Raw genomic sequence first — 14,272 nt, 5'->3', positions numbered from 1 at the left:
CAGGGGAAGTGGGGGGAGAGAGAGAGAGTGAGGAAGAAGGATTTAACAAATCAGTTTCAAGGAGATATTGAAAATATCCTCTTTGACTGTGCATAAAAATGGACATCAAATAAAATAGTGACAGACTCTGAGGATGAGGGCAGAAAATCCTATACATTTTCCAGATCGCTCTCCCTCCCCTATACTCTGTTAATGAGGATTATCTCAAATAACTCTGGAAAAGTGGTTCAATTTATCACCTCCTGTGACAGTACAATTGCAACACAAATTCCCAAAGGATAATCATCAGAACAAAGCCAGCATTCCAGCAACCACTAGTGGATGGAAACTGCTGCTGTTTCTGCTGATAATATATAGAAGAAGAAAAAATCCAAACCTATCCTGCAGTTTTTGTCTCAGTGTTGCTTCCAGTAAAGCGGCACCGCCCCCTTGAAAGCCAGAAATTGAAATGTTTCCTGACTGATTTTCCCTCTTTACATGCACATCGATGCATTTTTGGAGGATGGCTCAGGAATGCGGGGCTGTTGGCACTAGTTTGCTAGTGTAGGGTTGGCTGATGAGTCCAGTATGCTGGCTTTGACTATTTTTATTTTAAAAAGAAGCACTGAATCATCTGTTTTAAAAAACAAAAAAATGTCTGAGCTCAGTTTTCCAGACCTGTGTGAGTAAAAAGGCATGTACAAAATTGACACCTGCATTTGTGGTAACTGTTTGCACATATTCTGTACGTGCAGTTTCGAAAATCTGGGCCATAATGAACTACCTGGATTTTGCTAACAGCTTAAAAAAACCCAAAGATGCCTCAAATGTTGGGTCAGCTGACCTCTCCGGGCCCCCTTACCCAAAAGCTTGTCACAAGCAGAGCTGGAACAGCTGGGAGTCTCAGGTTTTATTTGCTCTAAGTAGCTAAGAGCCCACACTTTCTTGTCACAGAATAGCCTTTCTCCATTCACATTAATCCTCATTTGCCCTGGGTTGCCTGTGAATAATGTAGTGTCCATGAGGAATACCATGTTTCACTCAGTGTGATCCAGGGGGTGTGATGGCTTGAGCTCTAGGCCTCAGAGCTCCGCTTGGCTAAAAGGGGCATGTGAGGTGAATCTGCGTTAATGAGCCAGAGAACCAACTCTCTCTGAAGAGAGAGCTGCAGTTCAAAGCTTCCTCCCTCATCAGGCTACTCCCCAGCTGGATTCAGACAGGGATTCTCCTTGGTAAGGGCACAGAATTTTTGTTTCTGGATTGCCCTTGCCCCTAAACATTTCCTTTGCCAGTCTAGTGCCCTTCTGGGTGCAGGGAACAGCCCGACTCACCTGATAGCAAGGAAATGTCAGTTGGAAAGACTTCTGTTCCCCACGCCGTCTGATTTTCAGGTTCAGTGGCAAACTCCGTTTCCACAGTTGGCTCCTCCCCAGAGGGTACTTCCTCCAAGCCAGGGATCACCTGGGTTACTATCTGCTCCTCAACAAATTCATCCCTGTCCAGAGATGGCAGGGCTGGAACAGAAAGATATTGAAGAGAATTTCTAAGGCAGAACTGGCTCTCTCAGAAACCTGATGATGCTCCATAAACTATCCCAATACCAGGGTGAAAAGCAACATAGAACGGTCTATAATTAAATACATGGCATTTCTCTTAATACGAGATAAACAGACTAAATTAGACTGGAGAAAGTAGGAGCAAAGGAGACTTCATACCTTGTTTCCATCTCAGATTTTCTGATTCTGTGAGAGTAAAATGAATGCAAAAGAATGAGCCATGTGGTGTCCCTGTGTGTCCTTGGAAGGAACAGCTCCTTTCGGTAAACATACAGTGGAACCCTTGTGTAATCATCTCCCTCTTGAAATCCTTCCCCCACAGAATGCAGAATTTTCCCTGTGCTATCAGCATTATGTGCTATGGTAGATGGCTCTGAAGAGTGGGTCAGTACCTCTGAAACAGAAGGCATGGTGCCTTGACAGTGGGTCAGGGAATCCCGTCTGGTTGGGGTGCAAGTAGATGGTTCTCACACCAGGTTTGTCTCCCCCACAAGCAGGACGTGGGGTCACAATGGGATATCGGATGCTGCCATCAGCAAGCCAGCCAGCACGGCATCTATCCAGGCCCAGCTTCCAGGCGGCATGGAGTTGCCCAACAGAGGCCAGGGTGGCATTCTGGCTCTCACAGTATTCCTGGGCTTCTAGGAGGGTGAACTGATCTGCTTGGGTTGCAAAGAACACCTCACCTGGAGATAAAAATCAAGTGTGAGTCACTGGCACATAGAACTATGGATATTTCTGCCCCTCCGCTGTACATTGCACACACACATGCACACACCCCATAACAGCCGTACTCACAGGCATGTGGAGAACATACCCTTCAGTCGGTCAACGTAGCAGTACACGTCGTACATCTCAGAAGCTGGGCGCATGCCATACGTCCGCACGCCTGGGGAGCTGTCCTTGTCTCCTACACATTGAGTCCGTGGGGTCACAATGGGGTATCTGCCAAAACAGAAAGAAAGGGGCCTCCCCAGTGAGGGTCCTGCATACCCTGTGATTGAAGACTCTCGGTGAGTGTTCCTGTGGAAGGGACATAAGCTCTCCATTGAATAATGACAATACGTAGCATTTAGAGGTGCCCAACGTCCTTAATCATAATAATAATGGTGGCAATACCTAACTCTTGTATTGGCCTTTTCATCAGTATGATTTAGAAACATGTCATGGACACACAACATGGGAAAATGTGGCACATGTGGGGAACATGTTCACAATTCAGCAGCACATTACGCTACAGTCCGACCTGTGTTTTATCCATGTCAGGTGCTACTGTGCTGTCACTGGGTCCTGCGTCCATGTGGGGCTGTGCAGCAAATTGTCTGTAATCCAAGTGACTCCATTTGATGGCTTAATGTTTCTTTCAGGTAATCTTGACCTGACCTGGCCTCCCCTTACCTGACAGTCTGATCCCGCAGCCAGCCGGCGTCACACTGATGAAAGCCAGTCTGGTAAGCGGCCTGCAGTTGTTCGGGTGTGGCAATGACAGCGTTGTTATCCAGGCAGGCCTGCTGGGCTTTGGTGAAGGTGAGGGAATACCTGCTGGTGGCTGGTCGGTAATGAAACACGACACCTGGTGGGGAAAGGGAGAGAGCAGTGACGTATGGACATGGAGACCCCCAGGCACCCTGGATGGATATTCAGGAAGGGCCTTCAAAACCAACCTGGTAGGAGCAGTACCTTCTGGAGCCACATTGAGCCAAGTCCCTTGTTTACCGGTCTCTGCTGTTATTAAAGAGGCTATAAAAGGAGGGCTTATCTTGGGGGTCTTCCTCCCCTCAATGATCACAATGCAGTGACCTCCCCTTCAGCTGCAGAGGGGTGCACACAGAACATTGGAATCTGGTGTTGGCCAATGCAGCTTTCATCCTCAGACAGAGGAGGTCATTCTACAACCTCATGAGATGCCCTCCAGGCTCCCCTGCCCATTCCTGTGCCAAGCACAGAAGGAGAGCTGTTGGCAGTAAGCAGATAGCTATTCCTGCCATGAATTTCTAGGGGCAGGGGAAAGGTGGGGGTTGCCCAAACCACACTTTCCCCAGTAGAGCCAAATCCATTGGTAGATGGACATTGTTCCAATTTTATCAGCTGAAGCAGCGGTGTGGCTGGCCCTGGAGGAAATGGATTGCGAGGTTTCTTGTTGTCCCTATGACTTACCAGTGGGAGAAATGGGCTGCTCGGGAATGAGACCGCTCGCAGGAGCGGCTGTCACCTGCACAATCGTCTCTTCCACTGAGGCAGACTCTAGTTCTGGCGTGGCAGTCACCCCTAAGTCCTCCTTCGCTGAGCTCACCTCCGGGGCCAAACTGGTGAAAAGTGTGTCCAGGACCGAGGTGGTGACCTCTTCAGGAGTCATCCATACAGCTGTGACTCCCTCTTCAGTCACATTCTCTGCCTCTGTGAAAGCTGTCTCGGCAGTGATACCAGTGGCAAAGAGATCTGGAGTCACTGTGAAGCCTTCATCTAGCTCTGAGGCAGTGGGTGTGAAGTCGATTGGCTCTAGAGTTGCAATGCTGCCTCGGGCTTCCTCCTCTGTGACATTGTGTGGAAGAGGCATCTCCACTTCGGTTTGGGTGACGGTCTGGATGGTGAAGTTCTCAGGGACTAAAAAGTCCTCGTCTACAACAAGAGGCACATGTTTCCTTTATTGGTGTCTCCAAGGGACACAGGCCCAAGCTTTGGAAACAAATCAATGAATGGACACTCAAGAAAGGGGCTGGGTGTGCGGATGCTCTGAAGGGAGACGGGGAGGGCGATCGGATGGTTGTGAGGGCTGTGATGGGAACCTGGGTAGTCGATAGGGTGGGTGTGATGGGAGATGGGCCGGATGATGTGATCTGAACTAGGGTAGATAATGGGGTAGTTGTACAGGTGTTCTGAGGGGAGATGCTATTGCACAAGACATGTGTGTGTTGGGAGATATAGACCATGTGAGTAGGTGCCACGATGGGTGACAGCATGTGGATACCCTAGGAGCTATTCCATCTTGCAAATGGACTCAGCGAGCCTGTGGGGCACTGGCCTGCTGGGTACTGGGGGCCCCCTGTTTGGAGGGTGAAACTCAACCTTTTAAGAAGTAAAATATTGACCATTTCCCCTCCCGCTGCGCCTCGTCTCTCTAAAACACTCGACAGTGGAATTTAATTGAATTAAAAGGGGAGTCTCTTGTTTTTCTTCCCATATGTTCTATAGCTTTCATATGAGTTAGGGAGTCAGAGCTCCCTTCTCCCCCATCCCCCACCTTATATTCCTGACTCTAATCCGCTAGCGCACCACACACTAATCTAGTTTTGTGTGATCTCTAGTGCCAGCAGCAGGGAACTTAAAATACAAAGCTCAAAATGGGGAGAAGAAAGGGGGTGCTGTGCCGGTCCTATTTCGAGGCAGGACTGAGCTGGGGAGCAGTGCACGTGGGAAGCTGGGAAAACAGGACTGAACACTGCCGAACAAATACGATCAGACCTCCACCCTAATGCTGCTTTGCTTTCTCAGTTGGTTTATTTCAAATTCCATTTTCTTTACCCGGCTAGTTCATTGTCGCCAGGAACTCACAGATCCGAGAGGCTTCCAAGAATCAGGCATCAAAGCTCAAACACTTATCTGTCATATTAAGTGGTTTAATAAGTAGCACCTGAGAGAGACTGCGGGGCACTGACATGTTGGGCCTGATTTGCTGGTGTGGTCAGGCCACTTTGTGCCGTATGGCTGGCATAATCTGATCCTAAAGTGGGCTTCACTGGCCCTGGGAAGATAACCCCACTCATTTTGAATTTGAACCTCCAACATCTGGTGTAGACACACACAACCCTCCTTGCCTGCTGCTGGCAATTGGCATAGCAGGACAGGGGCATGGCGAGCAGATCCTTGGCTGCAATTTGGGCCCCTTATGAAAATTTGCAGCCTAGGCAACCCTCCAATATTAGTGCAGGTCAGCCAGCCTTGCACAATGGCTACCCCAGGACCAAGGAAATGCAAAATGGAGTCTTTGCACACGGACCCCTACCATAGGCACTATCAAAGCACTGCTGCTCAGGAGCTGACCTATTGTCTTCTTTCTGTTCTCCTATCTATAATATTAAATTACTTAATATGCAAGCACTTGATCTTTGCTGCCTGGTTCCTGGAGGGCCATCAAACTTGGAAGGTGTTTGACAATCTGGAGTGGACAGAGGCATATCACACTCACCTCCCATTGAGAACACTCAGTTGTACTGCAATGCTAACATACCCTCCGAACTCTTCTTTCTCTGCTTGGACAAGAAAGGAGGGGCACTGGCCTGCTGGGTACTGGGTGCCTGTAAATTTACATCTGCTTTTCTTGTTTAAGTGAAACAGTAAGAAGCTGTTCTGCTTCTGTGTTAATTCTGAGGTGGGGCTAGCACCAGAGTCAAAGGCATTCAGAGACAGACAACAGAAATGATCAGTGGGGAAAGATGACAAGTGATGTATCTGATTCTTATGTTGGTGGCCATCGCCATAATATTTGAGTTAATCCTGCACTGCCATGACTAAGAGGGGATCTCATAGCCATCCGCAAGTATTTGAAGGAAGTACCAAAAGTGGAGGGAAGTTTAGTGTGATCCCTGTGGTTCTAACTATTTTTATTATTCATTACTATTATTATTATTATTTATTATTATTATTAATTTAATTTTTTTTATAGAATAGACTGGAATGGTCTCTCAAGGGAAATTATGGAAGTTCTGTCTCTTGACTCACTAAAACCAGGAGTAGACACAGCACTGGGAAACAGAGCATGACAAACAATCAGGCATTGGACAAGATGGGACTTAACAGGAGTTCTTCATGTTTAATGTCCATGGTTGTGCGATAATTCAGCTCTGACTGGGAAGCACCATACCCAGCTCCTGGAATCTGCTGCTTATGAGTACTGACAGAGGCACTGTACTTAATTCAATAAAACCAGAGCAACTCACCTGTGTAGCAGATTGCATCGTAGCGTGAATGGGGGTGAGGGTACCCTGTCTGATTGACATGGAGGTACACTGTCCGCACCCCCACCAGGTTCCCGCCGCAATTGGGACGTGCCTTGGAGATGGGATACCGAACGCTGCCGTCTGCCAGCCATCCTGCACTGCACACATCCATGCCACCCTTCCATGCCAGGTACAGCTCTCCTGTGGTGGCCAAACGGGTCCCGAGACTCAGGCATTTCTCTGTGGCTTCCTGGAAGGTGAACTTCTCTGGAGAGGTGGCATAGAAGACTTCACCTGCAATCACACAACCATTGACTCAAGGACTGACTGTAGTGTTTAATTCCTCTTCCATCTATCTCTCTCTTCCCTTCTCTTTCCTTCCCTAGGGGCTGGTGGGATGAAGGAAAGGTTAAAAACACTAGATAAGTACAGCTTGGATGAGTGACAACTCAGGGTGGGGACACACATATGATCACTGTCTACAAATGTTAGGAAGGTGCAAACCTCAAAGAGGGAGAGGAATTTTCTAGGGTGGAACAAGGGGGTGTATGTTCTACTTGGAGTCATGCAATGACATTAAGATAAGGAATATTTTGAGGCCTGGTTTTCAATGGTCCCACTGCTCCCATTGACTTCAGTTGTAGCCATGGGTGGTCAGCACCTGTGAAAATCATTTCCTAATGAGAGATACCAGAATGTGGAATCGTCCCCTGATGTAAATAACGGGAGCTCCATTGCTTTAATCAATGAGTAGACAAAGCCCAGAAAAATAGGCTTTAGGGAATAATCCAGCCTTGGCAGGGTGGGACTAGATGGGATCTCACATAGCTTTTGAATCTCAAATGTCTCTGACTTCTAGCTCCTTTGCCTCTTGTTTTATCCTTGTCTGCAGTGAGGATGCTCATGATACTGCCAGCTCATTCCCTTGAGAATTACATAGGAGAAACCCAAGATCACCTTGCATTTCCTCTGCATAACAATAAACATCGTATGTTTCATCTGTCTCCCGAATACCATAGGTCCTCACTCCAGGAAACTCGTCCTTGTCACCATAGCAACCCTCCCGGGGATGGTGCATTGGGTACCTGAGAGCGAGAGAGCATGCACAGGAAATGTCTAGTGAGCAGACAGAAGCTTCATTAGAAAGATGACTGTCACATGGCTTTGTGGTGCAGGAGGCATCAGGACAAACTGAACAGGTGGTGGAGAATCCGAATTGAGATCTGACATTCTGGAGGGAGGGAGGAAGTGGAGGGAGGCCAAACCCCCAGAACTTTTCCTGGACAGGAGACGAGGGAGAAGTGGACTTACTCCCTTCCATTCCTGACACTGGAGGTGAGGGGAGAAGATCCTTCAGGTGTCCCCCAAAGATACTGATAAACGGGGAGTTGCTGGTTTTCAGACTTCTCTGAGCTATGCTAGATGACATGTGCAAAATACAGTCACATCTGTTGAGCTTGGCATAGCATCTCTGCAATTCGCACGGGCAAAAGTAGAGAGCTAGTAGGGACCGGGATTAAACCACCACTCTCAAGTCTCTAGGCCATTCAGTCCTTAGCTTCTCAGCTGTGACTGCCAAACAAGGGGGCCAGTTGTGAGAGTGGTTTTGTGATGTGAACACCTATCTACTGGGAATTGGACTGAGATCCACCAGCTCATTCCACACCAAATGACTATCAGATGGTAACTGCTAGTCATTATTTACCTGGGATGGGATTTAAACCAATTACCTAGATGTGAAAGGCCCTGTATCCCATTTCCAGCCCCTTACTGCCTGGATAGCCCTCTTTTCTTCCCTCTTGGCAACCTTGCTTCCCCTCTTTCAGCTGATTACCTGACAGTCTGATCAGCCAGCCAGCCGGCATCACACTGATCAAACCCATCGTCATAGGCAGCCTGCAGCTGTTCAGGGGTAGCAATGACAGCACTGTTCTGGATACACGCCTGCTTTGCCTTTTCAAAGTCCAAAGTGTACCTGGTGGAGATGGCTCTGTAATGGAACACGATTCCTGGAAAACACATCCGCCAGCACACACACACACACACATCAGTCAGTGAAGAACCAGCCCCTCACCAGTTTCCCTTTCAAAGGGGTTAGCAAGTCAGAGAAAAGGCATTCTATCTCATATAGAAAATCATGTGTTTGCCACATATCATTCGTATTGTGTGGGTAGTCTACTGTGCCCTGAAGAGACTCTGTTCTTCCCCATGCTATATTCCACCATCCCAAGGCCACCAGGCTTCAATTTAAGGGGAATTAGATGTACTCCCTTTGGTGAACAGAAAAATCTACAGGAACACACCTGCTGTCCAGTCCAGGTTCTTTTCTCCTGTGACGCTGGAGTACACTAATGCTACATCTAAATCCGGTGTTTTAATGTTGACAGCTTCAGCGTAAACCAACATCCCAGAATGCAACAAATACATCACTGTCAGAAGGATCCAAAACTTTCAAGACATTTAAAGTGGCTGGCATGGCACTGCACAGTATTGTAAAAACACTCTATGGAAATTGGCTAATTGTGTGTTATCAGTACGATGTTGTACTATTTTATTATAGACTTGAATGGCCAATGGCCCCAATCAGGATTGAGGCTCCAGTGCACCAGGCATTGTCCAAACACACAGAAAGGCATGGTCCTAGCCCTGATGGTACATACATTTTATACTATAGCAAATGTGTTTTGAAGAGTTATATGTATTGCAAATGTAGTTAAGTCATACTATTCCATATAGAGTGACCTTTAAAAGGAGTGGGTGGCTGTATGCATACTCAGACATGGCATAAGAAGGGTTAAACCGCTTGCATACTTTCTTTCTTGGCTGCTCTTCTTCTCACTCACAATTTTATTGATGAAAGTAACAATGTTAACTGGGGGAAAGTTAATTGTGTGTTATATTGTCTACATATTAGCTAAGTAAACCACTTTTACATTTCTTGAAAGAACATAAGAATGGCTCTCCCAAAACAGGCCAACGGGCCATCTGGAAAATATCCCATCTCCTAACATACTAGGTGAGACCAAACATCTCATAGGTCCAATAGCCTGTTTCCTGCTACACCACATCACACCACCCGCCCATCTCATCCAGTGTTCCATCTCCTGCCCATATCAGAACAGACTGGTGCCATCTTCTACTACACTGGGTGACACTGTTGGTCTGTTTAATATGGCATTCCAGATCCTGCCCACATTAGAATAAATCAATGGTCTATCTTGTTTGGCTCCTGCTCACATACAAGATCAGACCAATGATCCATCAAGTCTGGCATCCTGTCTATGACAGCGAGTGATACCACATGCTCATGGAAAGGGTAAAATGCCTCCACTTCTTTTCATAATGCACCTGGTCAGATTTCTTCCTCCCTCTTTCTCCCCAGTCAAACCAATGTAAACATCAACACTATCACCAAGAGGAAATATTGACACAATGGCCTCACCTTTCACTATGACCTCTATCGTATCCTGGCTGTCCTCAATACCATGCATCACCTCGCAACGATAGATCCCAGTGTCGTTGGACCTCAGCGCTTTGATTTCCAAGGTGGCATCGGTGGGGATGGCAGGATAGTTGGGCAGAGAGATCACCTCCTTGTACTCAGTGTTGATTCGAACTTGCCCCTCTGTGGCCACTAGCAAGACGACTTCCTTCCCATTGGAGAGTCTGCTCCATTTGATTCTTGGGGTCAGAGGAGGCGTATAGGGGGCTGTGGTGACATGATCCAATGAGTCGATGAAGTAGCAGGGGATGGTCAGAGAGTTTCCCAGGATGACACGCAGGGGAGACCGTTCAGGTATGCTGACACTCAGTGTGTTACCATGATCTGCCCAGTCCCAATATGGAGAAAGACAAAGTGAGGATTAATCAATAACACACATCAGTCATAACTATCAACATTTTCAAAGTAGCCTCAATCTAGCTTGTAAATCTGCACCCACAATATTAGGAAATATATATATTTAGGTATATTCTAGTAAATATAATTTGAAGTAATTGATGTTCCTAAAGCAGCCCCTGAGGATTGGTAACAGCCCTGGTGGAATATAATGCTATTACACTGAAGGCAGGTTGGGGGACTTGGAGCTAGGTTACAAGCTGTGACTATCTCCCACCCTACCAAGCACAGCAATGGCACCATGTAGTCATGGTGTTGCAGCAGCCCAGAGAGGAGGCCCTTGGCAATGATGGGTGAAATTAGTGAGCTCATAGGTAGACCTGTTAAGTTGCCCGTGTCTGCTGTGTGAGGGGCATGTTGACCTGTTACATGTATGGTCCACTGCACTGAACAGTGGTCCCGCCGACTGTACATACCTGAAACTTCCACAGAAATGGCTGCAGTGATGACTCGCAAACACACAAACACTAATAGTAAAGTGGTCATAGTTTACCTGCAACAAACAACACAGGGAGGCAGGGGTTAATTACTGCTGGATGATCATAAGGGAATGAGACCCTTCAAGGACTCTTAAGAGGGAACAAGCCCATTCACCTACAGTACCTAAACACACCCCAACAGGGTTTTTTTACATATGACCAGCAACAAAAGAGAGTTTTCAGGGCAACACCTTGTCTAATAGAGGGAGGCCCAAGGCATCTTGCTCCAAACAAGGGTACCCATTATGTCAGTAGCATTATTATTCTATTCTCACACTCTCTCTTGTGATCTTCACTTCTGGGCAGAAAGACAATTTCGCAGTGGAGTTTCTCATTTGTTTTACATCTATTCCAGCAACAACCACTGGGTCAGATGTCCTCTCCCCCTAATCCTACACCATTGCCTGGAACACCCGAAATAGAAGCTTCTTCACATTACCAGTATCCTTCCTCTACTAATCCAACATGGAATCCTTGGCCAGCTGCTTGGATGTAATTTGTACAACTATTCTAGCAGAAGTCTGGCCCCTTCAGGGTGAAAAGGCTAAAGGTCACAACACAACCAATAATCCTGCCTTTACAGTCTATACCTCTTTAAATACAAATGGATTCCACACCTCTTTAGCACTTCACTGTAAGGACTATATGACATATACATTGTGTAGGGATCCCGTTCATCAGGGGAACTCACAACTTCAGAACAGTTTCAGACAGACAGTGGAGGACTGTCCTGTATCCAGAAATAGCAGAAGGAATGAAGGGAGGCAGAATGGAATCACCCAAACTGGAATTTGGCCAGGAGAGCCAGGTTAATGCCCTTAGTCCTGTGTATAATGCCATGGGATTTTAAATAACCACTAGTGTTTGATGTTTCATTCACAAGATGGCACAGCACCCACTAACTCTGCACTGCAGCACTGATTCAGAACCGAGCCAAAAGGAAGAACCCCACCTACTGAATCATTTAGGTTTTCCCTGGTGGTCACCTATCCAAATACTGGCTGTTTGACTTCTGAGAACTAGAGGGATCCCAGCTAGTGTTCCTGTGGCTGCAGTCAGGGAACATTATGAGGGACAGCGAACATGTCTGTTGGCTCAGTAGTAAAGCTCATTAACTAGTATACTTGAAAGCATGGCACAGGACAAGGGAAAATGTAAATTACATCTTATAAAGTCAGGCCATTAGGCTTTCACTTCTGAAGAACTGAGTTCAAATCCTACTTAAGCCAAAAGATAAAATGTGTTGATAAGTCACAACCTGGTACTTTATCTACGTGACCAAATATTAAACCCTTTGGAAATCTTTACTCAAGAGAGGCTAAACATTGAACTAGCAGGGGCTGCTACAGGTCAGGGCTGAGGTGCATTGGCAGAGATGTGTGTGGGCCCACATTTGGAATACTTGGGTTGTTGGAGGTCAGGACCGATGTGCAGGGGGAGTGGGGTGGGGAAGGGGCTACCACACAACACTGAGGAGAAGTAGCAGAGTCATGTGGGTGTCTAGGACTGGAACAGCAGTGGGTGCTGCAGGGTAGGACTGAAATATGTATGAGACGTCTCAATCTTTCCTCTTGTATTATTTATTATGTCTGGCTCTAGGCAGTACAAAAAGTCATATGAATAACTACTGAATAACTACTTCAGACACATTTTTTTAACTATCTTGTAGCATTCATGACCAAAAGCTCCCCATAAAATAAATACATTAAAAAAAACCCAGAATCAGATGTCCATTACTCAGTCTGCACAGTACCCCATGGCCTTTTGTCAAACAGCAATGCAGAGGCTGAGTAGAAAGTTAACCAGCAAGAGACAGGGAGTAAGATTATTAATTTGTATCATGGGGAAACACTCCAGTTTCTCTCTGGCTGCTGAAGTTACGTACCCATCACTGTTACATTTTAAGATCAGTGCTGGCTGCTATTTATTTATTTGTACGCCAAGAAGCTTGGAGTCCCACTTTAGACCCAAAGCCATAAAAGCAGACAGACTCAGTTCTAGTCTCTAGGTAAGGACTTTAGCACTGGGAAAAAACTCAAGCCAAATGTCGGCAATGTATTCCCGGTTTGTTAGAAAGAACAAATCCTTGGAGACAGCATGACTCAGGAGATTGTTTATGTAATAGGGAGCCTTTCACCAATAGGTCACTAGTTTTAATAAGGCCCAGGTCATCGGTGACTTAGGCTATGTCACACTGAGAGCTGGAGGTGTAAATTCTAGCTCCAGGAAACATACCTGCACTAGCTCCGATCAAGTTAGTGCACTCGATATGGAGACTAGCTGAGGCAGAGCGAATGATGGGAGGGGCTAGCCATCTGAGTGTCTCAGACGGGCTTGTACTCAGGTGTCTAGCCCCTTGCTATGGCTGTACTTCTATTTTTAGTGTGCTAACTTGATCAGAGCGCGTGTGGGTGATGTTTCCTCAGGCTGGAAATGACACCTTCCAACTCGAAGTGAACCCTATACAGCTGTTACCCTCTGGTGATCTACTGTACATTAAATGAATTGGGAGTGGGGAGAAGGGGGCTCAATCCAGTTTCTAACGTGGTAGGTGAGCACATTGTGTGAAATATGAAATTACAGTAAGCAGCCTTGGGGACTAATTGGATCTCTTGATGACAGACTCAATAGAGAGGCCAAGGATTGGATGGGCCATGGAGATGGAATTCCCCTATCATCCCCAGGTGTTGTGGTGGGGGAGGCCTCCAAGGCAGAAGGCACATTGGTGGGGTCAGCCTTTTGGAAACTCGTACTGTCGCAGCTTGCGTTGCACCTGTTCTAGCTTTAAAGACAAGCTGTCACTTCTCCAGAGTCAGCAAATCTGGTACCTTTCAGCACCGCCAGCATTATGCTAAAAACGATTTAAAATAAATAGCCTTGGATTAGCAAAGAGACAGGCATCCTTTTGTCTGGGTTTTTCTGCAGAAGAAACCTGGAATTGAAGCATCTTAGAGCACTGAAACAGAGAAATCAAATATGATGGGCCCTGGCTGTCTGAAAACACCTCTAGGGCTTTTATCTATTATAGGCTGGTATTGTCACCAAGCACTCAAAAGTTGTAGCAAAAAAGTTGTTTCTGTCAGTATTCATTGCCAGTGAGACATGAAGCAGGAGAGCAGGTTCATGCTAGCGCTGGCTGGAATTTGCAGAGTCTGATTATTCTGAATGGGTGAAATTCATTCCTGTATGGAAAGCCAGCACAAGCCCCATGAACCCCTGGAGTCCCGCTTTGCTAGGGTGACCATATTTCCTAAAATATGGATGGGGATCGCCTGAGCCACCCCACTGCCCCACCTGCAGGACTTACCAGAGCCACCCCCACCATCAGGGGCTGGGGCTGACCCCCTGCCCCCAGGCTGCAAACTGCCCGTGACTGACCCCTTCCAGCTCTGAGCTCTGTGCGGCCCGCAGCTGAGGCTGAGC

General features: G+C 46.9%; 1 protein-coding gene across 1 annotated transcript in view; it reads right to left on the bottom strand.

Moving 5' to 3' along the window:
• The window catches only part of ACAN (aggrecan), a 50,891-nt gene that overhangs the window by 24,848 nt on the left and 11,771 nt on the right, over positions 1-14,272 (bottom strand). Inside the window, exons 2-11 of the mRNA XM_039493418.1 lie at positions 10,787-10,863; positions 9,915-10,298; positions 8,307-8,481; positions 7,430-7,557; positions 6,473-6,766; positions 3,693-4,154; positions 2,934-3,108; positions 2,353-2,480; positions 1,928-2,221; positions 1,311-1,493 (exon numbers count right to left, since the gene is read on the bottom strand). Of these exons, the coding sequence (XP_039349352.1) occupies positions 1,311-1,493; positions 1,928-2,221; positions 2,353-2,480; positions 2,934-3,108; positions 3,693-4,154; positions 6,473-6,766; positions 7,430-7,557; positions 8,307-8,481; positions 9,915-10,298; positions 10,787-10,856 (2,293 nt within the window). The 5' untranslated portion in view covers positions 10,857-10,863. The remainder of the gene's footprint in view (positions 1-1,310; positions 1,494-1,927; positions 2,222-2,352; positions 2,481-2,933; positions 3,109-3,692; positions 4,155-6,472; positions 6,767-7,429; positions 7,558-8,306; positions 8,482-9,914; positions 10,299-10,786; positions 10,864-14,272) is intronic.

This window comes from Mauremys reevesii, linkage group 10 (genome assembly GCF_016161935.1).
Source record: "Mauremys reevesii isolate NIE-2019 linkage group 10, ASM1616193v1, whole genome shotgun sequence".
NCBI lineage: Eukaryota > Metazoa > Chordata > Testudines > Geoemydidae > Mauremys > Mauremys reevesii.
This window is presented reverse-complemented; position numbering and strand designations above follow the sequence as displayed.